The sequence below is a fragment of the Saprolegnia parasitica genome (assembly GCF_000151545.1).
Source record: "Saprolegnia parasitica CBS 223.65 unplaced genomic scaffold supercont2.1, whole genome shotgun sequence".
Classification (NCBI taxonomy): domain Eukaryota; phylum Oomycota; class Saprolegniomycetes; order Saprolegniales; family Saprolegniaceae; genus Saprolegnia; species Saprolegnia parasitica.
In genome coordinates this window covers 116,756-140,567 of record NW_012156395.1, presented here as the reverse complement: position 1 = coordinate 140,567, position 23,812 = coordinate 116,756, and the positions used below count along the sequence as shown (strand labels likewise).

Sequence of the window (23,812 nt, the reverse complement as noted above, 5' to 3'; positions counted from 1 at the left end):
CCCTAAGAAGCACCCCATCGAATATCAAAGCCATTCGCGAAGGCTGTGGAATTATGCAAAAATGGAGAAAATGGTCTCGAGATGTCTTATTGTCCAACTATTTTGCTTCACAATATGAGGATCTACGCGTGCTAAATTGTGCATATTTGTGACGCTAAATAACATTGAAATATAGTACTCTGACGCAAGATATCGTTGTTCTACGACTCTTCTGAGGATATCTTGGTGCAGCGTAGGATAAAAGGTAGTCCGATTGGTGAATATACCATAGCCTGCAGCTGCTTCATTTTTGTATTTTATTTTAGCAAAACTTCCGATTATTTGATATTTTAGCGATTTTTCGTCCTTTGCCACACCGCGCCTCCACGATCAGCGGGTCCTCGAGCGACCAAATGACACTTTGAAATGAAGTCGCCCATACTTTGCATGTTGATTCAGCACATTACAGGGGCTACAAAACACTGTGTTTCGTTGCAAAGCATGCTGGGAATATGGGAACTCTCGCACAGTTGAATAAAGTTGTATACTATTACGTCCGCCCTGCAAAGCGTTCCCAGCCGGGCGCACTTTCGCAGAGTGCTTTTAGCAGCGCGTGGCGCTTCTCGGCGTCTTCGAGGAGGCGCGCGAGGTCAGGCACGAGGCGCGCGACAAAGTCGCCTTCAAACGTCGCAATCAAATACGCGTAAAACTCGCGCGCCGAGAGCTGCTGATTCCCAAACTTGCGCGCCTTGGACGTAAAGAGCTTGACTTGCTGCGGGTCGCCGCCAAAGACGCCATGCACCGCTTCGAGGATCGACCGGTGCAGCTGCCGCGCCTCCTCGCCGACGACGGGCTGGATGTCTTGAATCACGAGCATGGGCGCCGCCTTCTTGCGGCTCGGGCCTGCCTCTGCAGCAGCGGGCGCGACCGGCGGCGCGGCGCTCTCAAAGAGCGGCAGCGCGCTTTCCCAGCCTCCGTGCTGGGCGTCGTAGGCCTGAAGCAGCGCTTGGCGCTTCGTCGTATCGCTCAGCAGTTTGGCGCACGACGGGACGACGGCAAGCGCGACCTTGGGCCCAAACGCGTTGAGGATGCCGTCGCAGAAGGCCGCGGCGTCAATCTCGCCGTTGCCGTACTTGCGACTGTGGCTCTTAAACATGTCGATGGCGGCCGCCGTCTCGACGTGCCGCTCCGTGCACGCGTGCATGAGCGTCGAAAGCACTTGGCCGTACAGCGCCTTGGCCTCTTCGGCCGAGATCTTTTCGGCGCGCTCCTTCTCGAGTTGCGCTAAGACGCTGAATCGTATGCTGGGTTTCATGATGACGTTTCGTTACCGAGGCGGGCGTCCTCCTTGGCCTTTTGCGCGTGGTCCCAGATCGTGCCGTACTCTTTGCTTTGGTTTTGCCGGTACGCTTTCTACACCAGCGTTCGAAAAGTGTGTCTCTCGTTCGTTCCGTGTACCTTGAGTTCGGTGCGGAAGTCGTCGAGGACGCTAAAGAATTCCATGGCACCAAACTTGCGCGGGTCTTCGCCAAACGACGCCACGAGCTCCGAGAAGGCACTCTCGAGCGCCTGAAAGTCGCGGCTCATCTCGTCCACAATCTCCGCCGCCTCCTTCACGAACGGCGCCATGATCTCGTAAAACTTGTCGGCCGGGTCCGTAGTGTTCGCCTTGGACGCTTGGACCTAACGAGACCAAGATGAGACAAAATTGATGGATACACCCATCTTGCAACCTGGCCCTGGAGCATCGCGAGCTCCGACGTGCAGCCAGTAATGTCGGCCTTGACTTGGTCGAGCGACATGCGCTTCGCTTCGACAATGTGCGGCACTTCGCCCGCAAACGCAATCAGATCTGGCTGCGTCGCCTCCAAGTGGCGGGCCAAAAAGTTCATCTACACGCACGGTCGACCTCGGATTTTGCATACGAATCGCGATCCTACCAGTGTCACTTTCGGGTCCACCGACCGGATCGTATGGAGCTTTCCGAGCGCTTCGAGCTTGAAGCCGTACGCGCCGCCGCGCGCCGTGCCGCCGTTCATATAGTTGCCGATCGCAAGCACCTACCATGGGGCATGATGAGCATCGATCTATGTATATATGGAATCGAGTGGACCGTCTCGAGGATCTTGGTGAGGCGCGTCGAGTCGGCGACTTGGTCGGTCGCGGCGCTCAGCGTGTCGATCTGCGCTTGGATGTCGAGCACGCGGTGCTCAAACTGCATGTAAAACTTGAAGCACTTGATGCGCTGGGTGTAGCGCGGGATCGTGAGCATCTCCAAAAAGAACTTTTCGACGGCGCCGAGCACCTCGACCGGTCCGTCGTAGTTTTTCAAAATGTCCTGCTCTTCGAGCGTCGGCGCGAGCGTAATGAGTGACGTCACGTGGTCGCTCGTAAGGACACTCGTGTCCAGCGCCAAGAGCGCCGCTTTCACCTCGGCCGGCGACAGCTTGTAGCGCGCGATCGCAATGCCGACGTTCTGCTGCGTCTTCGAGTCGAGGAGGAGCACCGTCGACGACTCCTTCTTCTTCTTGAAGTTGTCCTCGTCCTTCTTGCCATCTAAACAGGCTCATGAGGACAATCCTGCGCGAAGAGTGAGTACCGTTGGTTGGGTTTTTCCGGAAGAAGAGCTCCATATCGAACGGGTCGAGGGGCACGGCGTCGTCCGAGAGCTTGTTCCAGACGGTGCTCTTGACGACGTTGACAGGGATGCGCGTCCAAAAGAGCGACCGCATCTCGGTTCCCGGCTTCTTGCTTTCCTTCTTGGGCAGTGCCGGCGGTTCCTCTACCAACCCATTGTGAGTTGCCATCTTGATACTCTGATAGATACCTGGTTTCTTGACGCTGGGGCGTTTGGCGAGCATGTTTTGAAGGTCCCCGAGCTTGGGGGCCGACGGCATCGCTGGCGCAGCAGACGGCGCCGTCGTCGTTGCGCCGTTGAGCAGCGATGGGTCCACGCCACTCGCCTGCATCTTGAGCTGCACTTGCTCCAGCGGCATGCCCATCTTGAGCAGCTTTAAATACTTGCCGACGACCGGGTCGTCCGTCGCCGGTGCAGGCGGCGGATGGACTAGGCACATGTATGCATACCATATGTCGTGGAGATATGGACGCCGTACCGGCTGTGCCAAGGACCGCGTCGGGGGTGTCGAGAAGGTCGGGGTTGAGCCCTTCGGCCCCCATCTTCAACTTGATCTGCTCGGCCGGCATGCCCATTTTCATGAGCTTGAAGAACTTGGCGTAGCGCTGGTCGTCCTTGACTGTGACGGCGCCAGCTGCCGCGGGGGCTGCTGCGGCAGGAGGGCCGCCGATGAGCGCATCGGGCGTGTCGAGCAAGTTGGGGTCGGCGCCCGCTTGCTGCATTTTCATCTTGACCTGCTCCGCAGGCAGCCCCATCGAAAGCAGTTTGAAGAACTTGGCGTAGTCGGGGTGGTCCTTGACAAGGGTGCTACCGCCCGCCGCAACGGCAGCGGGCGCAGAGGCAGGAGCAGTCGCGGCAGCTTGCAGCTTGTGTTCCAGCGTCGCGATGGTCTGTGCTTGGAACTCGACCTGCGCAATCGCCTTGGCCTCGGTGCGCGCCAGCTTGCGCTGGAGCTTCTCCACCATCTCGCGCAATTGCTCGTTCTCGGCTTGGAGCGCGTCCGCGACGGGCGCCGCATCGGACGAGTCGGGCGTCGAGGTTTCAGGCGTCGGCGTCTCGGGCTCGGCAGGAGCGGGCTCGGACTCGGGCACCGACTCGACGGCCGACGCTGTCGGCGAAACGTCGACGGGCTCGGCCTTGGCGGGCGGCGATGGCTCGGCGGGCGGCGCGGCAAAGATGCCACGCAGCTCTTCCGCGCTGCTCTCGCGAGACGCTCGGCTCTGCGCGTGCTGGCCTGCGCCGCAGTCGATGCAGAATTTCACGTGCGGTGGCAGCTCGTACCCGCACTCGATGCAAAACTTCATGCTCTTTATACTGGCCATGGCTTCGAGGCGCGGGATCGGTATCGCCTGCGACTGCCGGCGGATGAGCGTACCGCGCGCGCCGCTCTGCGCCGCCTCGAGCATCGGGTTGGTCGCCAGGCACGGAAGGCAGAACCACTGCGGGCGGGTCATGGATGGGTTACTGCGGTCGATGGCCTTGCGCGAGCACTCTTTGCAGATGGCGACGTGGCAGCCGCGGCAGTGGTGTCGCCGGCGCATGAGGTTGAACGTCTTCTCGCAGCCGCTGCACGTTGGCTCGCGCCCAAACTCGAGCGTCGTGAGGCTTTCGAGTGCATGGCTATGTTTCCGCCATCGGCACGTGTCGAGGGGCTGCTCGGCGCGCGAGCGCAGCCCAATGTGCTTGAAGCTCTTGCCGTAGCTCCACTCGCCGACGATCCAGCCGGGCCCGTCTGCGGCGAAGCGGTAGCCCGTCGGCGGCCGCGCCGTTTCGAGCGAGACGATGGCCTTCCCGAGCGCGCCCTTGCCGTCGGCGGCCTCGGAGAAGTTGGTTCCTTCGCCCGCGAGGAGCTCGCTGCTCCAGCCGTGGACGTTGCGGCGCTGCTTCTCGTAGACCTCGTACAGCACCGTCGTCATGTACCGTCGTCCTCCTCGGCTCGATGTCACACGCCGAAGAAGATGTGAGTGGGAACCTCCGGGATCCATCTCCGGGCTCAACAATAAAAGCCCACGTAATTTATTGACCGAGCCAAGACGATTACATACAAATACATCATTAAAATAGAAGAGATACTACAATAAAGTTCGCAACCGCGCCCGGATTGGCTAAAATGCGCCACGGCGCCGTTTCAACACAATTACAAATCGACTAAACGACCGACTAAAGGCAACCCAGAAGCGCCACGAACGCCACGTCCGCGGCCCGACCAAGCATGAGCACAACGGCGCATGGGCTGTTGCCTCGATCGGGTCTAGTGCGAGGCTTGCCCACACCAGCGTACTTGGTGGTCCCATTACAAACTTGGTCGCGAAGTGACATCGAAGCATCTCAGCACGACAAGTTGATGATGGAGGTGTGCACCAAGAAACACGGGTGCGACTGACTTCAACTTTAGTCACTTTGGTCAGCTGCCATCATCTCCTTGACGCACATCATCTCCGGAATGGTGCTTGGTTGGATCCACGCATAAAGGAATGGATTTGCTATCCAATTCAAGGCCACTGGGCGCTGGCAGCAGCCAGCTACTTAGTAGTAATAACTACATTGCGAACGACTATATATACATTGCGTGCGGCGATCGACTTGTCGCTGCGGAGCGCCACGTATTTGTATCGACGCAGCATCGCGATGTCTCCACGTGGTTCGAGAAGCCGCTTCTGCGAGACGCGGGCGTCTTGCATAATACGACCAAGAGCGCCAGACCCAGAGAGTGTGTGTTTTTAACGTCAACGCTGGGACAAGCCAAAGGGTTTAGTCGAAGCCGTTTAGTCGAAACCCACTTTAGTCGAAAGCCATATTTTCGGAATTGCCAGCGAATGATGGACGCGATCTTGGCCCTCGTCCAGCACGACATTGGCGGCCGGGGCATGGTCCACCTTCTAGATGGCCCGCGGGACCGCGCTGCCTTTGCCAACGCCGTTGAGGTGCTCGCCCGCCTCCCGCCGGCCTCGCATGTCGCGATCCTCACGGGCTTTCCGTGCCTCCTCGACTACGACCCACCGACCGAGACGGACGGCCTTGGCGGGACTTTTGCTCTCGCCCATGCGCTGCACGCGCTGGGCCGACATGTGGTACACATCCTCACGGACGATGTCAATGCGCCAGTGCTCAAAGCGTGCATCGCGGCCGTGCCCGACCTGGACGTGCGACTGCACGCCTTTCCCCCAGGCCATCTCTGGACCACCGAGACGCGGGCCGCACTGACGGCGCTTTATCCCAGTATAGCAGCCTACGTAGCCATCGAGCGCGCGGGGGCCGCCGACGATGGTGCGACGCGAGGATTGCTTGAGCAGTCGGACGACGTCACTTTGACGTACTAGGCCACTACTACACGATGCGCGCCCGCGACATGACGGCCATGGTCGCCCCCTTGGACGAGTGCTTTGCGCACGCGCGAGCGCATGGCGTGCCTACGATTGCGATCGGCGACGGCGGCAACGAGCTCGGCATGGGCAACGTCGCGGCGACGACCAAGGCCAAGGTGCGCAATGGCGCCATAATCGCGACCACGCAAGACTGCGACCACTTGATTGTCGCGTGCATCTCGGACTGGGGCGCGTACGCTCTCTGCGCGGGTCTTGCCGTTCGAGAGAGCGACGTGGCGGTCTTGGTCGATGCACACGCCGTCGTCGCCGTGGCCAACGCCATGGTGGCTGCCGGCGCCCGGGACGGCATCCTCGCCTGCCAAGACACGTTTGTCGATGGACTGCCGCTCGTCGAGACGCTCAACTTGCTACATGCGCTCCGGCATGTGGCGGCCGGGGCAAGGCACGTGACGCGGCTTGTCGGCAAGGTCGGCGAGACCGGTACTTAGTGCTTGTCTCTCAACCTCATGTACGTACTCGTCCTCTGCAAGTAGAATGGCCGATGCTCGGACGGCGCAAGACTACAGCGACGTCCCAACCGTACCTCCGCATCTGCCGCCTGGCGGACCTTGCGACTCTGCCCGACGATGCCCACGCGCATCATGTCCTCGGTACACGCTTGATCTGCTGCTCGATGATGAGTATTCGAGTAGAGATTACGGTGCAGGAGATTGCAACGCTCGACTCGATGCTACACCCAGCCCCGCGCTTGGTCAATCTGCAAGTGGACGCCGCCATGTCTGCCACGGAGCTTTTGGCCGCGATGGCGCGCTTGCAGGTCGTTGGTAACTCGACCTTTCTCGGGCTGGTCAATGTCTCCTTGGACGTGCTTGCGCAAGCCTTGCGCCTCGACGCGGCGTTGATGACGAGCGTTCGATTTGTGACGCACTCGGACCGCGCCGTGCTGTTGCAAGTGGCGTCGTTGTGCCAGCAACACAACATGGCGCTGATGCTGGACCATGGCGACGCGTCGCCAAGCGCACTGCCTTTGCTTCGCGACGACCGATCGCTCTACTGTGTCGCTGCCCACATCTTCGAATAAGCTCTTAATGCACGGCGGCTTTGCTCGACGGCGGCAATTTGCATCGACCGTATCTTGCGCTCGGCTTTGATTGGCCACAATCCAGGGCGGCGATTGGCTCTTCGCCGTGTATCACTGTCACGGATGGCCGTGCGTTCATTGGCTGCGAACCGCGACAGGACGCGTTCGATTGGCTGCAATCCTGTCTTCGTTTTGGCTTGGTCATTGACGCGTCAGTTCGCATAGATCGATCCGATGGCCGAGTACAGCGACATTGAGGTCCACGACGAGAGCGTCGACGGCCAGCGCCGGTCGTCCGCCGGCGACGTCGCGCGCACCAAGATGCTGGCGCTCGACCGGACCATCTTTGTCGCTTGCCGCCATTTGCACCTCGCGACGCCGGACGCGACCGTGTACCTGCCGTCGCAGTCGATGCAGCGCGGGCTCGCGTACGCCAAGACGATGATGCAAAAGCAGTCGGGCAGCCCCGACTTTGCGGGCGCCAGCTTTGCGCGCGTCACGATCCGCCCGGCGTCCGGCCATCCGTGCGTCGTGCGCTCCGTGGCGCAAAAGGGCACGAACCCGAGCTACGTCGTCGGCATTGCGCTGCCCGAGTCGCTCGACCTCGAGACTGCGAATTGCACGATCGAGATTGTCGCGTGCCAGGAGAAGACGGTGCTGGCGTCGACGGCGGCCTTTCCAGCGTCGCACTTGCTCTCGTCCGTCTCGGTGCCGCTCAACGCGCTCGTGCCCACGAACCCGATCGACTCGAACACACCGGTCGTCGACGTGCAGCACGCGCCGCAACTGCAGTCCATCTACCTCTCGTCGCCGCCGTTTGCACCGAGCTCGTCGACCAAGTACGCGTTTCCGGGAGGAGTCTTTCTCCAGGAAGACATTTTCGAAGTCGACTTGGCGACGTCGATCCCGCGACAAGTGCTCGAGATGGCGCTGGACGAGACCGAGCACCAAGTGGCCACGTACAGCGCGTATGTCGAGGCGGCGCGGGTCCAAGAGTGTGTCTTTGCGTCCGCCGTCGACGCGCTGCAGAGCGGCTGCGACGTCTACACCATCCGCGCCCTCCGCGCGCGCGGCCTCGGCAGCGTGCCCACGTCGACGACGTCGACCGTCCAGCACCACTCGTCGGCCGCGAACGCACCGGCCGCTTCGTCCCGCGCCAGCGTCGTCGCGATGGCCAAGTCGATGCGGTCGTCGGCGTTCTCCAAGTTCAAGAGCCTCCAGATTGGCACGACAGACAAAGCCGTCATCATCAACGCCTACTGCGAAGTGACGATCTCGGACCCTCACACGTGCACCGGTGCACCGTGGTTTGCCGCCAAAACGAATGTGATTACAAACTCGACCGAGCCGCTGTGGCGCGTGGCGTACACCGGGGCCAAAGTCAACGGCGCCGTCGACGCGGACGGCCACATGTGCTTTTACCGACCGGCGAATCGCGCCAAGGACGGCGTGCTCGAGTGCAAAGTGTACACCAAGCCGCCGCCGCCGACGTCCATGTCGTCTGCGATCCTCGCGGCCCGCAAAGCGAGCCCGAACCCGTGCTTGGGCACCGTCAAGATCCCGCTGGCGTCGCTGCTGCCGTCGACGACGGCCGCCGACACGGTGGTCACGGCGCCCGGCGAGTGGTACCGACTGCACCAGCCATCGGTGCAAGAAGGCTCGGCTTGCAAGTGCGACGACGACGAGACTGGCGATGGTCCGTGTGTCGGCGAGCTCCTCATTGACCTCGCCGTCACGGCGACGACGGCGTCCTTTCCGGCGGCGACACCGATGCCGGCTACCCCGCCGCGCTACCGCTGGCTGGATACTCTGACCGTCGACAAGGAGCCGTCCGTGGCCTTGCCGCTGCCCTCTCGGTTCCTCGACGACCATCTGAGTGCGCTCACGACGTCCCTCGAGACGACCAAGAACGCATGCGCTATCGCGAGTGAGTGGGCCGATGCACACACGCGCTTCAAGTCGAGTGCGATGAAGAAGACGGAGAACGTCCAAGCACTCCCGACCAACTTGCACGTCGCAGTCGCCCACGTGACGTCGTCCAGCGACAGCGGGCTCCAGGCGCTGCCAACCGTCACGTGCGGCCTCCCCGCCGCGCACGCCTTGGGGCTCGAAGACACGGATTTGTGGGCACTGGAAGAAGCGATCCACGAGGCGAGTGCGCACCTCCGAACCCGGCTGTTGGGTGGCCTCCCGGCGACCTCGTCCCTGGCCACGCGGCCCGACGGGTTTGTCGCGCTGCAGCCCGAGGCGACGCCAGAGACAGCACCCGAGTCGACGGACGCCATCGACGCGGACGAAGCGAGCCGTACTTCGGACACAAAGGAGGACGATGTCTCGATCAAGTCGCGCGCGACCAAGTCGCTCAAAGAGCGGTCGAAGCTGCTCTCGTCGCTGTATACGCAAGCCAAGACGAAGGCCATTGCGCTCGCCAAGGCGCCGAATGGCGATGACGCGTCGCTCTCGGCCGCGTCGCTCGTGACACTGCAGGCGCGGCTCGCAGACCTGCGCCTCGAGTACCGATTGCGCAAAACGATGGTGATGGCGCAGGCGCTCGCACCGATCGTGTCGGCGTTCATCGTGAGCGTCCAGCAGTGCTTGGCGCTGCCGGCCGAGGCGCAAGAAGCGTGTTGGGAGCAGTGGCGCGCCCGGGGGTACCTCATTGGCTGGGAAAGCCTCGTGAGCTCGCAGGGCAAGGAGCTGCACATGCTCCTCGATGCGTGGATGGCACTGCAGAGTATCTCGCGCGTCTTTCGCTTCCAGCTCGTCTCGACCGGCAGCATCTGCGTGCTCGACACAGTCGTCCAAGTGCCGCTGCCACCGGCCGACTTTTCGCGCCTCCCGCCGTCGCTGCAGCGCGACGCGATTGGCCTCGTCGTCGTCCTCTTCACCCAAGGCATCAACGAGATGCAGTCGCTCGCCAACATGTCCAACTTTGCAGGCGTCTCGAAGCAGTCGGTCATCAACACGGCGAGCCTCAAGAGCCTCGAGCAGTACATGGGCGACGACGTCCCAACCGCGCTGCGCGATGCCGTTGCCCACGAGAACGGGTCGAGCAAGAACACGGAGATTCTGCGCCTCGCGTCCAAGGCCGTGCGGCGGCTCTACGGCGGCCGCGTCACGTGCTGCAAGTCGGGGAAGGACCGCACCGCCATGTCGGTCACGTGGGAGCAGGCGGCGTGGGCGCTGCAAGCCAAAGACGACGACCTCGAGAACGAGGATGCCCTCGAGGCCAGCGACGTGCTCAAGATGGCCAACGTCATGCGCGAGTTTGGCGGTCGCATTGGCATTGCGGAGAAGAACGTCGGCGCCAAACGCTACTCGTTCAACGCCCTCCAGCGCAAGCTCCTCCCGCCCTCGTACCGCCCGCCGCTGAGCACGATCCAAGACATGGTCACGTCCGTGGCGCTCCGCGACTCGTAAATATTGTTGATAGTCGTACACATACTTAGCCACGGCCTGGCGAACGAATGAAGAGGAAGGGGTCTCCAACCGTCGTCTTCTTCAAAGAGAAATGAATCATTTGAAATGACGAAGTCATTTTTGAGATGCGATCGCCTTCATCGGGTAAGCACCCAACATGTAGTCGCTGCTTGCAAGGGTGGCAGGAGAATCCCCAAGACATTTGACCAGCGGTGTTGTCGACGCCTGTAGGATGAATCCCGCCGACTGCGTGGGTGGTTCCACGAGTCGACTCATTGCTACACCAGCTACGTCGTTGCAGCGGGTCGTTCTTCTTCCTGACGGATCACTGCTAGAGACGAGAATCACACGTGGCATTCAAGATGGAAGCAACACCAAACGCAATATTCAAACACGAAAATACGATTCGAGAAGAGATATAAATGCGAGACGAAAACAAGATCTGCTTCGACATGGCGCTTGCTACGACAGTTTTGGGATGGCGCTGGCAAGATGCAAAATGACGGCAGACAGAGGTAAAACGATCGACGCAGAGACCCGCGTACAAGGCTACGCGGTGGATAATGCCCGCTTCGTCCGCTTCGACGGCGTCGGGCAGTCCGCCACAATGGCGTCCGCTCGACGGTAAGCAAGATACATACTAGTATATGAGCCTGCTAGACACTGGGAGGTCGCGACGGTAGCGTTGCCGTCGGAGGCTTCTTCCTGACAAGCGACGTTGCATCGCGCAGTCGATCGAGCCTACATCATGACTGCACGAGCACACGCTACCTTGATTCGCGTACCCGAGCATCCATTGGCGTGCGGGATGCAGTAGAACAACGGGCTGGGCAACGACCCTGCAAGAAGGACGCGCCGCTCCTTCGCCATTGAGGGTGCGCACTTGGCTTTATCATGCGCGCGCGGCAGGTGGTGCCAGTACCACGACCGAGTCGCGCTCCTTCACAAGCGGCTTGACGTTGACGGCCACTCGATGACGCGGCCTTCCTTGGCGCGGGCCTCGTCGAGGTGCATCTGGTCAGTCTCACCATGCAGCACGGGTCAGTCGCTCCAGGCGGCGTCCGTCGTCGTCAGCGCGTCGTGGCCCATGGCGGCCGGCTGCTCGGTCGTCGGTCGCTCGGGTCTTGCCGACGCTGGCAGTTTATGGCCCCGCAATCATCCGCATAACATTCGGTTATCCGGAATGGTCATTGAGCGCTTCACTCTTCCGTCGCAGAGCAGTCGACAAGCCATACTGCAACCCTCGTCGGACCATTCGCGGTGCGGTGGCACTTGACGACCTCAAGACCGCCAGCCTCCCCATGCCTCTCGACTACTAGGAACCGTCAATGGGGCCTCAACCTTTCCAGCCGACTGTCGCCGTGATCAGTCCAAATTCGACAGGCGCCACCCAGACCACACCTGCGTGGCCAACCAGGTGGCTTGAAGCTTGGCGTCTCAGCAGCTGGCGCTGGCAGCTGTCTCTCATCTGCAAGACGTGGAGGCACGTGGAGGCAAGATTCTGCAGCGCGCTGTTGCCACTTGAAACTGCGGCGATGACGCAGCCGGCGAGCCGCGACCTGGTCCTCGCGCGTCCAATCTTCTCTCTTCTTTCCGTGTCTCTTGCCGCACCGATCAGATTACCACGAGCGTCGTTGGTCGAAGTCTGAGATCGCAGTGCATCGACCACTGCGATTCTTCCCGTGCTATATCACCGGAATATTTTTATACATGGGTCAACGGCCCGCGGTGGTGGGCCAATGCATTTAATTAAAACAATACCACGTCTGCTTCATTTATACTCGCGCCCGCCGACGTCCGAGCCGGCAAGCGATCACGACGCGCCGCCGTCAGAGCCGACAAGTGACCAAGCCACGCCGCTGTCAGAGACGGCAAACGCGCCCGGTACGTCGTCACCGGGCGCGTTTGCCGTCTCTGACGGTGGCGTGGCTTGGCCACTTGTCGGCTCTGACGGTGGCGCGTCGTGATCGCTTGTCAGCGGCTTGGCACCGCGGACCGTTTGCAGAATGTGACACAGCACTAGAGGCCGATGCCGTCGTGAGCGGCGACACCGACACGCGCAATGATCGCGAGCCACGCCGAGCTCATGCTTGCAGGGCTCGTGCCAGACTGGCCCAGGACAAGCTCACACCGAGAAACAGGCTCGTAAAACAACTCTCGGCGGTCGCAGAGGCAAAAGCGCCGTGTGCTCGACGCAGCGATCGACGTAGCGCAGCTCTCTGTCAACGAGCCGCGGTCCGTTGCTGGCGCCAAGAGCTGCGACAACGACTGGCTCGGCTACGCCGATACGTTGGCGCGCCGCTGGTCGGCATGTGCACGTGGGCGCGACAACGCTCGCGACAGCGCCCGCGTGTTCAAGGCAGAGAAAGCTCTACGGACGAGGATGCTGCATGAGGAAAGCCTCGACGCAGAGGACAATGCTGGTCGTAGATGGAGTTGGAGGAAGGCTTTGGCGAGGAAGGCGGGGCATGGCAAGTGTTTATTAATAATTGTCAGTGCTACAAACATATAGTATACCAGCTTTATCTCTAGCGAGATTGAAAGAAACTTGATACTTGTACTACATATTTATTTCGGTGATTTCGTTCCTGATGAAAAGACAGGCACAAGGATACATCGCTTAGCTCGCGCTCGTGTGCGGCGCGCTGTACGGAGTCATGTTGACGGGCGCGGAGACGAAGCGGGCGGCCTTGGACATCATGCGGGTCTTGGAGACGTTGCCGTACTGCGCTGCCTGCATCGGCATCGGCATGGCGCTGGCCATCGGCGGGGGACAGAGGTCGGCGGCGTTGACTTCGACGTCGTTGCTGCGTTGCGCCCAGTGCGACTGCGTCTTGCCGGCCATGCGCTGCATGCCACGCTCGCGGTAGACGTGCGTGGTTTCCATCGCCGCGCAGCACTCGTCCAGGTCGTCGATGAGCGTCGTGCTCGCAAAGCTCTCGTTCTCGGCGACGTCGCGCTGGAGCTTGGCCTTGAGCGTGCGGAGGACGTCTTGGCCGCCGCGCAAGTTGCCCTTCTGCGCTTCCTGCTGCGCGGCTTCGAGCGCTTCGGCCGTCTCAACGCGGTGCTTTTGCTGCACGACGAGCGCATCCAGCGACGCGTCCGTCACTGTCACCGGGCGTCCGACGGCAACACTCGTCGCCGTGGTCTCGAGCGACGACGTGAGGACGTTGGCATACCGGACGCTGAACGTCACGAGCGGCTGGTCCGTCTCGGCGGCCGGCCACGCGTCACAGCTGGACCAAGATATCGCGCTCCTCTTCCGCGTACATGTCGCCGAGGTCCACGGTGTACGACGTGCTCGGCGCGTTCGTCGTCACCGGTCGCTTCGTCTTGAGGCAAGCGATCGAGACGTTGGCGGCTGCGACGCACTCGACTTTGATGTTTTGGGCCACGACGCTGAGGAGGCCGCCGAGGCAGTCGGCGAACGCGAGCGAGACGCTGTCGAGGGTCTGCACAAAGTAGTACGAGCCGCGCCCGAGGTCCGAGAGCTCGCGGAGCAGCTCCGCGTCGTGGTCCGAGCCGTAGCCAAAGGTGAAGAGCGAGACGTTCTTGGACAAGACGCCTTCGAGGAGCTCGACGAGGCCGCTCCGCGACGAGATGCCGGCGTTGGCGAGGCCGTCCGTGAGCAGCAAGACCGACTGCACCGGGTTGGGCTCGCCATGGTCGGGCCGCGACGACGACTGGACTTCTTCGAGACCTGCGAGGAGGCCGCCGCTGAGGTTGGTGCACGAGCCGGCGTGGACGCCCTGGACCTTGGCGGCGAGGAGCGACTTGCCGGCCTGCGTCATCTTGGTCAGGCGCAGGTTCGTCGTGACGTACGTGTCGTATGTGACGAGCGAGACGCGGTCGTGGGGCGAGAGCTCGTGTGCGAGGAAGTCGAGCGTCTGCTTGCACAACTCGAGCTTGGAGCCGCTCATGCTGCCGGAGCGGTCGAGCACGACGACCAAGTCGATGGGCTTGCGCTCGCTCTCTTCGCAGGGCGGCGCGACGATGTGGCAGTTGACGAAGGTCGTCGCGGCCGTCTCGGCAGATGCGATCTGCTTGTGCTCGGCAGCCGACGAGACGCTGAGGGTCTTGGAGAGAGGCGACATGCTCGTTGGTTGCTGGCAAATTGGGAAATGCTCGATCGATGGGCCAAGGATGCTGGTGACCATCATTCCGACTGGATCGTTTTTCGATGAAAAGGACGTCTGTGATTGGTCGGAATTAAGGGGATTTGAAATGGCGCGTTTTGATTGGCGAATGCGTTGCGACAGGGGCGTCAAATCCAGTCGCCGATCCAGCGTCGAAGCTTTGCCGACTTGATTTTATCAAGTCGGCTCAACGAGCTCGCACACATTCTGTGCGAGTTTCCAGCAACAACTGGATCTGGTCACGACGAGATCTGGTCACGACGAGATCTGGTCAATGTGGGATCTGGTTACGTCTGAATCACGGCCCTCCACCAATTGTCCACGTCGCTTTCGTTGCTGTGAGATCAATCCTCTTCTGTTCGCCAAGCCTTGTAAAACACCACGTACGCTAAGTGCTTCGTCCTGTTATAACACGCATTCGATGCTTCTACTCAAACTCCATGATGATGTCGTCGACCTTGAGCGACGCGCCGGCTTGGTGCGACACCGACTTGATGACACCTAACACAGCAAATTGGCATTTCGGCGCAGAAAAGCACGAGCGTCGTACCCTTCTTGGCGGCGCGGATGACGTTTTGCATCTTCATGGCCTCGACGACGGCGACTTCCTGGCCCAACTGCACTTCGTCGCCGGCGTGGACGGCCACGGACACGAGGAGGCCGGGCATCGGGCACTGCACGAAGCGCGAGAGATCGACCTTGGGCTTGGGCTTCATGTGCGAGGCGAGCGCGTGCTCGGCCGGCGTGCGGACAACCACGTCGTGGATGGCGCCGTGGTGCTGGACGCGGAAGCCCTCGGGGAGCACCTGCAGCACCTGGAGCGCGCGCGCCTTGTCCGAGATTTCGGCCGTGAAGAGCGGCGCGTTGATCGGCCACTCAATGTCACTGAGCACGACAAAGTCGCCTACGCAGAGAGGGATGAGTCCGTGGAATGAAAGCAATCGCACGCACCGTCGAGCCACGCGCAGAGGACGAAGTGGTCTTCCGAGACTTCCAGTTCCACGAGCTTGAGGAGCGTCGCGTCGCCAAACGGACCGTCCGCGCTCACGTAGAGCTCGAACGCTACGTATTGAGTGAATTGCCCACTCATTTTCCAGTGAATTGCATACCCGACGACTGGGGAATGTGCGCCGCGAGCTCCTTGGCCGACGGCACGGACGCCGTCGGCGTCAAGAGACGGACTTGGAAGCGGGGCACTAATCAAAATGTGAGCGGACGGGCCTCGCAAGAAGGGAATAGTCAATACCCTTGGAGGCGGACGTCACGTGACGGAGCTCGCAGTTGGCGCTGACGGGCAGCGTCTTCAGCACCTTGGGCTTGGTCGCGGCCAGCGGCGCCTGCGACGCTATCCAAGACGGTTGGATACAACAAATCTACACGCCGCAAAGAGGGAGTGTACCCTGGAGCGCCTTGATGTGCATGGCGGCGCCAGCGACAATGATCTCGCGCTTCTGGGGCGGCGTGAGCTGCACGCCTTGGAAGCCGTCGGGGTACTCTTCCGCGATGAACTTGGTCGTGATGGTGCCGGCCTCGAAGCGCGGGTGGCGGTACACGTCCTGGAGGAACGCTGCGTTGTGGCCCGGGCCGCGGATCACGTAGTGGTCGAGCGCAAACTTCATGCGCTCGAGGCACTCCTTGCGGTCCTTGCCGTGCGTGATGAGCTTGGAGATCATCGGGTCGTAGTGCATGCTGATGTCGCTGCCTTCCGTGACGCCCGAGTCGACGCGGACGCCGGGCAAGTGGTGCGGCTCGTTGTACTTGAGGAGGCGGCCGATCGACGGCAGGAACCCACGCAGCGGGTCCTCGGCGTACATGCGCGACTCCATCGCCCAGCCTACAATGTTTCACGCTAAATATCAACCTTTCAGTAATGTATCAAGGTGTACCGTGGATCTTGAGTGGCCCGGCCGTCATCCACTCGGGAAGGCGGTGGCCCGCGGCGATGCGAAGCATTTGCTCGACCAAGTCGACCTTGGTGATGAGCTCTGTCACCGGGTGCTCGACCTAGTGCACGTTGAGTTTGTCGATAGCCATGGCGACACGAGTCGACCTGGAGGCGCGTGTTCATTTCCAAAAAGTAAAAGTTCTTGTGCTTGTCGCAGAGGAACTCGACGGTGCCCGCCGACGTGTAGCCGACCTTCTTGGCGAGCATGATGGCTTGCTCGCTACATACGATCTTAGTTTTGGAAATGAGATTTTGATCGAGGCTACCCCATGGCGAGGCGCGTCGCGTCATCGAGCAGCATCGACGGGGCTTCTTCAATGACCTAGAGACATCATAATATATACGCTGGAATGCGCCAAGATAAGGCGTACCTTTTGGTTGCGGCGCTGGATCGAGCACTCGCGCTCCGGGAACGCGACAAAGTTGCCGTGCTTGTCCGCGAGCAGCTGGATTTCAATGTGGCGCGGGTCCTCGATGAACTTTTCGATAAACATGCGGTCGTCGCCAAACGAGTTGGCGGCTTCTTCCTTCGAGAGACTAGACAGCAGCTTGTGAGTCGCTACTAGAAGATCGTAGGTGTGTACCGGTAGCCTTCGCGGACTTCGGCGTCGTTGTACGCCACACGCATGCCCTTGCCACCGCCACCGGCACTGGCCTTGACCATGACTGAAATGGAGATGGATGAGCGACAACTGCGGTGGTTCCGAAGCGCGTACCAGGGTAGCCAATGTCGTTGGCGACCTTGACAGCTTCGGTTTCGTCCTGGATGACACCTTGGAAGCCCGGGATCGTGTTGACCTAATGGCGCTTGAGTGCAGGAAGCAGACTATAGTTCACGCACGCCAGCGTCAATGGCGATCTGCTTGGATTCAATCTTGTCGCCCATGGCTTCGATGGCGTGGAAGCCAGGGCCAATGAAGGTGACGCCGGCTTCGTCGAGCGCTTCACAGAAGAGCTTGTTCTCGGACAAGAAGCCGTAGCCCGGGTGCACGGCCTGCGCGCCCGTCTGCTTGACCGCCTCCATGATGCGCTCAATGTTCAAGTAGCTCGACGCCGATTTGGCCGGGCTAATGTGGCATGAGCACCACACGTCGCGCGTCGCGTGGCCTACCCGACGCAAATGGCTTCGTCGGCCATGCGCACGGCGACCGAGTTGACATCGGGCTCCGAGTAGACGGCCACGGTCTTGATGCCCAGGCGGCGCGCAGTCTTGATGACGCGGCAAGCGATCTCGCCACGGTTCGCGATCAAGATCTTATCAAAGAGCTTCTCGGGGGTCGCCGTCGTCTGCAGGCGCGCCATGAGCGGCTTCAGCACGGGCTTGGCAGAGGTGCGGAAGCGATACATCTACCATGATCGTCGCATCCGCTTAGCATCGTCCGAGGATCGCCATGCACGTCTACCTCGTCAGAACGGCCAAAATTCCAAAATGCATCTGCCCTTCATTGGTGGAGCCCGTATAAGTGCGATTACGCACTTCATCGGGATCAACCGTTTTTAATGTGATGAGGCGAATATTATTTTAATGTCCCAAACCACGTGGTGCAGCCGCGTACCATACGATACCCGCGTTCCAGTGCAATAAAAATACAAGGGATTTAATACGAAGCGGCACAAATTATTGCGCTGACCAGAAGTGTTGCCGATCATTCCTGCGACCTGGCGGCTTGCTGTGCGCGGCAACCCACGAGCCTGCCGGGTCGCAGCCCATGCACCTGCAGCCATGGGCCATGCTACTGCCATTAGCAGGCGAGGCGAATGAGGTCATTAGGTCGCAAGCCCTCGCAACGACGAAGAGTGTTCTTAGTGTTGCCGTGCGTGTGCCAGCCGCGCTAGCAACATCATTCCCGGGCACGATGCGTGTCCAGCCCAGAAGTCGGCGATCGCCGCCGTCGAGTAGCAATCGCAGATATCTGGGCAGAACACACGTCGTCTCCGAGCATGGTGTTGCGAGCGCGGCTGGAATGCGAAGGAAGCGCCATCGAGCTCCATGGGCGGCCAGAGGTATCGCGATGACCTTGTGGTGGTGGGTGGAAGTCGCCGCGGATGCCCATGCGCACTTATGGGGACCGGCACCAGCCAATCGAGGGCTTGGCGCATCCCAACCTCAAGTGTGTACTGCAACCATGTGGGCTCTGTACGTACGGTACCGATCGTACAACGTACATCTCATACAAATATTGAGAGAAATTGGCACACATAAAGTATGTACGTACGATTTTGCATACCAACCGGTTTGAGTGTGAGTCACTTCGTGGCGCCAACCGCGTGTCTGGTCGCGGCTGCGCTGCGTCTGTCCGGTTGATGCAGTGTAGTCGGGTGCATGGCCGCGACACTGGCCATTTATGCATCCACCATTCCTCACTCACGTGTCAAAGCGCTCAAGGCGAGGACTTGGTGGTCTGGCGCAGTTGCAGTCACATGCAACGAAGCCAAGACGCTTCAAGCTGCGTAACACGCCAAGCACAGTGGCAGCTGGCGTGGATTTGTGATGGCTTGTAAAGTGCTCGCCTGTGTACGCTGCTCGTGACCGAGATAAATGGCGCACGGTCACAAGGTCGAGCGAATCTGCGGCCGCTGACACGCTGTGTCGTCCATCTCCTGGAGCGAACGATTGAAGAGGCGGTATTCATTGTCGATGCTCAATTAGCTCACTGGCTCGCACCATGGTATCGCTTGCATTTTGTATGTCGTGCAGTACCGAATCGAGTCTTGGCATGCACGGAATCTCTCCGAATCTCTCTCAAGTGCCCAAGTGGTCTACGACCGAGATACGAGATACTCGTACAGTGTAGATAGATAGATGGATAGATAGTTGGATAGATAGTTGGATAGAATTCACGAAGCCTTCATCTTGCGTGCACTCAAGTAAGTCGACAATAAGGTCGCTCAGGCGCACACAATAATGTCATCGCGCCCACTACGGACTCTGCGCAATGTCACTCATGGCTCTGGGTATCTATCGGGGTATCGATCGAGGTCCGTCAAACAGGATGTACTACTTGTATACAACAACACTATTCTTATACAGGATCGGATACAAAATGGTTTTAGACCGTCTTCAAGCGCTGCACGAGGCGGCCCAAGTAGTCAAAGTCAAACGAATCGGTGAGCCGCAAAAACGTAAACGACGCGGCGCCGGCGATATGGCCCGCGATCGCCGAAATTTGGTCGTTGCCGCCAATCGGGAGCGCGTTCTCGCCCGCAAAGCTGTGCTTCAAGCTCAGGCCGAGCGCGTTGATGGCGTCGCGGGCCTGGCCCACGAGCTTGCTGGGGCGCGACCGGCACTTGTCGTTGTCGTCGTAGTTGTCGTTCATCTCCATGCACGTAAAGCAGAAGCGCACGTCGTGCTCCTTGAGCATCGATGCAATGTCGTAGTACGCGTTCTTGTTGTTGGTGTTTTGGTACCCGGCCGTGAGCTCGGCGCCGTGGTGCGGCGAGTCGTACCACCAGTGGATGCCCGAGACCTTGACCGAGAGCTCAAACGGCGCGGGGAAGACGTCGCGGCCGAGCTTCGAGAGGTCGCGGCCGTGCTGCAGCAGCGACCCGCTGTACCAGTCGAGGAAAAACTGGCCGTACGGACTCGCAAAGTTGTCGGCGCCGTTCGCAAAGAACGGGCACGGACCGTTCTCGCTCGGAAGGCAGTTGAAAGTGCCGGCGTTGCTCGGGCCCGGGCGCGTGGCCCAGAGCGCGTGGCCCGTCGACGCGGCATGCGCAACGATGCTCGCGTTGGCGTACGAGTCGTAGCTCGTAAACTCGCCGACGCCGCAGTAGCTCCACCGGTTCTCCTGGAGCTGGTACGACGGGTACCGGAGCTCGCCCGCGGGGCCGCCGCCGATCTGGACCTCGGAAACGACACCCGGATACGCGTCGACGACGTGCGTCTTGAAGGCCGCGAGGAACTCGCTGTACATCTGCAGCGGCGTGCGGCCAAACTTGTCGAGCGGCGTCGCGTCGGCCCAGAGCGAGATGTACTCCTTCGTGGTTAAGCCGGCCTGCGTGGTGTACCACACGTCGTCCTTGGTGAACCAGTGGCGCGGGATCGGGATGTCGCACTCGTCGCCGACGTTGCCGCCGCACTGGTGGAAGGACATGACCATCTGAATCGTGAGGTTGGACGCCTTGGCGAGCCGCGCGAGGTCCGCGTACGCGGCAAAGTCGTACTGGCGCGGGCCCGCGCCTTCGACGAGGCCCCACCAGCAGTCGGCCATGACACCGGTGGCGCCGCTCGCCTTGAGCTTTTCAAATTGGAGGCTCAGCGCCGTCGCATTCTTGAGCCGGGTGCTGCTGCACGCCTTCGAGTCCAGAACGACCGTGTCGAGCGGGAGCATGACGTTGACAGGCACCTCGGCAGCGACAAGCGCGAGCGTGGCGGCGACGAGCGAAGGAAGCAGACGCACCATGCTGCTATTGCTCGGAAACTGGCAAATTGGGAAATGAAGTGAGCAGCGGAAGGGAATTAAGGAACGCACCCATCGTCGCAACTTCAACCTTGAACGTGCTAGCGGCCACCCGCGCGTAATGCTCGAGAGAAAGGCGCGCGGACTTTCCGCCAATCGGCGGGCGTGAAAATCCAGTGACGGAAAATCCAGTGCTGGTTTTTTCCAACGTGTGGCACCAAGCGTACCAGAACCCATCCAGTTGTCGATGCGTCGCAGGGACGCCGCACGTTTGCAGCACATCGTCGCCTTGCACCCAACCGGATGGCACCCAAATTGACGAACCTTCCATTGCTCAGCTGGACCTTGGCGCTTGTTAAAAGCCATCGCAACCAGATTTCTTCTTCTTTGTTCGTCACCAACCAGACTTGTAACGGTAGAGTAGTATGTTTGTACAAAGGACGATTCGACCGCGTTCTATCAACGCTATACAATGGAGGCGACGGTCGTTGGAGTGTGTGGGTGGCGATCGCGTCGAAGCGAAGTCGAACCTCGGTTGCCCGGGCCGTCGGCTCGCATGTCCAGCGCCATACAGTAGTCCTGGGCTTGTTGTGAAGTCGAATGGCAGCGCACCGGCCGGCCATGCACCACAACCTGGCTTGACGCGTTCAAGTAGAGACTGGTGAGCGTCGGTGACGAGGCGAGGGCGTCGCGAGAAGGCGTAGATCGGCAGCTCCAAATGACGCGATGGTACGTAAGCCGTACACCGGGTTCTCTGGGCTTATGTGCGCGCGTGAAGGCGCCGGAGCTCATCACGCGTCGCGCCCAAGCGCATGGTCAGCTAAAGCGAATTGGACTTGGCCTTTGCCATCCACTTGGCGACGAACGCGCAGTAGTTCGTCGCCTCCAAGTTGAGCCGGTTGGCGACCAGGCGCCACACATCATGGCACCGTGGCGGCAGTCACGATATCGACGAGCTTTGGTGACTTGCAGTTGAGGCGCGGGATAACACACCGTCGCCGCTCGTCAGCAGCGAAGAAAGGCACAAAGCGCCGCTCTGCGGATCGGCTGCCAGCGGTGGCGTAAGCAGCTCCGGCGGCAGCGATCCAAGAAAGGCGGCGTGTACCGTGGTATCCTATCGAATGAGCGCGAGGACGACGATGACCACGTTGACGATCGAGCGTTGCAGTAGGCAACGTTGCATGATCATCGCCCATGGCGTCAGATGCCAGAATGCATATGGACTGAATCCAGATCGAACCACTTTGGACTATCTTGCTGCTGGGTTGTGTCGTATCTGTTTCTGGCGATTCACTTCAACGCAGTCGGCGATGCAAGTCTACAACGCATTTTCCTATGTGTACAGGACGTCAAGATAATGTAGGAAGACAAGACAATGCAGGTAGACAAGTCGGTGCACTAATAGACGTCTGTATTAGTCGAGTGGGAAAACCTCCAGATAAAACCTTGCACTCGGAGGCAGCAAAAGAGTCAAGCTTACTAAAAACCTCGCGCAAATGGGATCGACGGAAGGATCGAAGCGGAGCCCACGCTCAGTGACGCAGCGTCGGCAGCCACCCGCGCTCCAGGCCTCGAGCGACAGTGTCATGTGTAGACCCCAGCCAACTCTGCCGCCCAGCGCGCGTCCTTGCCTCGCGGCAAATGGCAAACTGAACGCACGCAAAGAGGATCGCACGCTCCGTGACCGTACAGAATGCTGTTGTCTTTCGCTTGAGCAGTGTCCTTTTGCGGCCGAATGGATCGAATCAACGGCCGTGTGGTGTGGCGAATGGCAACTTCCACCTACGCAAAGGCGGTTTCCATCCACCGACGACGCATCTCGTCACGTAGCCACTTCGTCGCCCGATCCTTCTCGGCCCAATGTACCGATAGCTCGTTCCGATAGAGTCGATAAATATGGCTTGGCGGTGGCATTGGCCCTCGGCGCTGGCGTGGGCGACCTGCTCTCAGCCGCAGCCACAAAGCCTCGTGCCGCTTGTTTCCCGCGGTTCAGCCTCAATGTTGCAGTTCGCTCCTATGTACAAGGAGTGACCAGCGTTGCAGTGAGAGAGTTTCTTGCAGATCTGATTGATCGTTCTTATTTATCTCTCTTTGGTTATGCCATACAAATACATGCTTAAAACGTGGCAGCGCGACGCGCTCATCTTGCAGATGCTGACGACACGGAAATGCGGAAATGGACGGCAGTACGAAACCAACTGATTGTCCTTCGTACGCCTCGTCTACCTTCTTGACCGACTTGGTCACCAATTCTATCGTAGACTTTGGTAGTGACCGACGTTTGTTGCGCCATCGTCCGACTGCAACCCGGCGACGACCAACCGAATCGAGCACGACGGAGCGATAGAAGCACTGCCTTGAAGCCGCACCTCAAAGAGTGCGCCTCGCGTCTGATGGCAACGGTGAGGCGCCGTCGTTGAGGTGCGGCTACTGGGTGGAGCCTATCGCTCCGTCGTTTTTGGTGGTCGACGGGTTGCAGTCGGCAGTCGCCGGTGCACAATTCGAGAAGCTCCTTCGATAGACTGCGCTAAACATGTAGGCTGAGAGCTCGCACCAACTTGAGACCGCTCGCTCCGTCGAGTAGTGTCTACGCAGCTGCAGCATACGACTAGCTGTCGTGTTGCAGTGGCCGTCTGGGTCGGTGGTGCGTCGACATGGCAGCGCGCTACGTCTCAGCGCTCATCAGCAATGCGCAGTCGACGTCGCCAGCGCCGGTCGATACGAGCAGCGCCAGCCTCGACACTTGCTCGCGCTGAGGCGCACGGCCGATGGTCTGCGGCTGTGCCATCGTCGCTCGGTTGTATTTCAGCCAATCCTAGCGCCCCAATTCCATAAAATCAGCCAATCGCCGTCACGTTGAGATACCCAGCACCCATTTTTCATTTGG

The 23,812-nt window shown here is 60.2% G+C and overlaps 6 protein-coding genes across 6 annotated transcripts; 2 read left to right on the top strand and 4 right to left on the bottom strand.

The window, feature by feature from the left end:
- Positions 1–412: 412 nt before the first annotated feature.
- Positions 413–4,572, bottom strand: SPRG_00061 (hypothetical protein). Its single transcript, XM_012338177.1, has 9 exons — positions 3,096–4,572; positions 2,807–3,046; positions 2,579–2,761; positions 2,093–2,535; positions 1,920–2,039; positions 1,713–1,871; positions 1,438–1,662; positions 1,311–1,392; positions 413–1,263 (listed from the first exon to the last, which is right to left on the bottom strand). Exons 1-9 carry the CDS (start codon positions 4,531–4,533, stop codon positions 530–532), a joined length of 3,624 nt encoding a protein of 1,207 aa, XP_012193567.1. The 5' UTR covers positions 4,534–4,572; the 3' UTR covers positions 413–529.
- An 824-nt stretch (positions 4,573–5,396) lies between these two features.
- On the top strand, positions 5,397–7,059 carry SPRG_00060 (hypothetical protein). The gene is made up of 4 exons (XM_012338176.1): positions 5,397–5,884; positions 5,938–6,423; positions 6,477–6,593; positions 6,636–7,059. Exons 1-4 carry the CDS (start codon positions 5,434–5,436, stop codon positions 7,022–7,024), a joined length of 1,443 nt encoding a protein of 480 aa, XP_012193566.1. The 5' UTR covers positions 5,397–5,433; the 3' UTR covers positions 7,025–7,059.
- A 199-nt stretch (positions 7,060–7,258) lies between these two features.
- SPRG_00059 (hypothetical protein) lies at positions 7,259–10,574 on the top strand (the record flags this gene model as incomplete). Its single annotated transcript, XM_012338175.1, has 2 exons — positions 7,259–8,626; positions 8,738–10,574. 2 exons carry the CDS (start codon positions 7,259–7,261, stop codon positions 10,442–10,444), a joined length of 3,075 nt encoding a protein of 1,024 aa, XP_012193565.1. The 3' UTR covers positions 10,445–10,574.
- A 2,490-nt stretch (positions 10,575–13,064) lies between these two features.
- SPRG_00058 (hypothetical protein) lies at positions 13,065–14,538 on the bottom strand (the record flags this gene model as incomplete). The annotated part of the gene is made up of 2 exons (XM_012338174.1): positions 13,065–13,680; positions 13,715–14,538. 2 exons carry the CDS (start codon positions 14,536–14,538, stop codon positions 13,065–13,067), a joined length of 1,440 nt encoding a protein of 479 aa, XP_012193564.1.
- A 427-nt stretch (positions 14,539–14,965) lies between these two features.
- Positions 14,966–17,951, bottom strand: SPRG_00057 (hypothetical protein). The gene is made up of 15 exons (XM_012338173.1): positions 17,929–17,951; positions 17,637–17,872; positions 17,367–17,592; positions 17,242–17,323; positions 17,110–17,191; positions 16,897–17,062; positions 16,792–16,847; positions 16,631–16,745; positions 16,467–16,584; positions 15,980–16,414; positions 15,827–15,925; positions 15,690–15,776; positions 15,532–15,642; positions 15,131–15,484; positions 14,966–15,081 (listed from the first exon to the last, which is right to left on the bottom strand). Exons 2-15 carry the CDS (start codon positions 17,870–17,872, stop codon positions 15,008–15,010), a joined length of 2,241 nt encoding a protein of 746 aa, XP_012193563.1. The 5' UTR covers positions 17,929–17,951; the 3' UTR covers positions 14,966–15,007.
- Positions 17,952–19,503: 1,552 nt separating this feature from the next.
- SPRG_00056 (hypothetical protein) lies at positions 19,504–20,962 on the bottom strand. The gene has a single exon (XM_012338172.1). The coding sequence runs from the start codon at positions 20,926–20,928 to the stop codon at positions 19,576–19,578; it is 1,353 nt and encodes a 450-aa protein (XP_012193562.1). The 5' UTR covers positions 20,929–20,962; the 3' UTR covers positions 19,504–19,575.
- Positions 20,963–23,812: the final 2,850 nt, after the last annotated feature.

What these genes read in the sequence shown, in the direction of transcription:
- SPRG_00056 (XM_012338172.1), bottom strand. Translation starts at nt 20,928, where the DNA reads ATGGTGCGTCTGCTTCCTTCGCTCGTCGCCGCCACGCTCGCGCTTGTC.
- SPRG_00061 (XM_012338177.1), bottom strand. Translation starts at nt 4,533, where the DNA reads ATGACGACGGTGCTGTACGAGGTCTACGAGAAGCAGCGCCGCAACGTC. An exon ending in CCCCAGCGTCAAGAAACCAG is followed by an intron (nt 2,762 to 2,806) that starts GTATCTATCAGA and finishes ATGGGTTGGTAG; the next exon opens with AGGAACCGCCGGCACTGCCC. An exon ending in TGGACCCGAAAGTGACACTG is followed by an intron (nt 1,872 to 1,919) that starts GTAGGATCGCGA and finishes CCGTGCGTGTAG; the next exon opens with ATGAACTTTTTGGCCCGCCA.
- SPRG_00057 (XM_012338173.1), bottom strand. Translation starts at nt 17,872, where the DNA reads ATGTATCGCTTCCGCACCTCTGCCAAGCCCGTGCTGAAGCCGCTCATG. An exon ending in CAACGACATTGGCTACCCTG is followed by an intron (nt 17,192 to 17,241) that starts GTACGCGCTTCG and finishes TCTCCATTTCAG; the next exon opens with TCATGGTCAAGGCCAGTGCC. An exon ending in TCCAGCGCCGCAACCAAAAG is followed by an intron (nt 16,848 to 16,896) that starts GTACGCCTTATC and finishes TGATGTCTCTAG; the next exon opens with GTCATTGAAGAAGCCCCGTC.
- SPRG_00060 (XM_012338176.1), top strand. Translation starts at nt 5,434, where the DNA reads ATGATGGACGCGATCTTGGCCCTCGTCCAGCACGACATTGGCGGCCGG. An exon ending in CGGCAAGGTCGGCGAGACCG is followed by an intron (nt 6,424 to 6,476) that starts GTACTTAGTGCT and finishes CTCTGCAAGTAG; the next exon opens with AATGGCCGATGCTCGGACGG. An exon ending in CCACGCGCATCATGTCCTCG is followed by an intron (nt 6,594 to 6,635) that starts GTACACGCTTGA and finishes GTATTCGAGTAG; the next exon opens with AGATTACGGTGCAGGAGATT.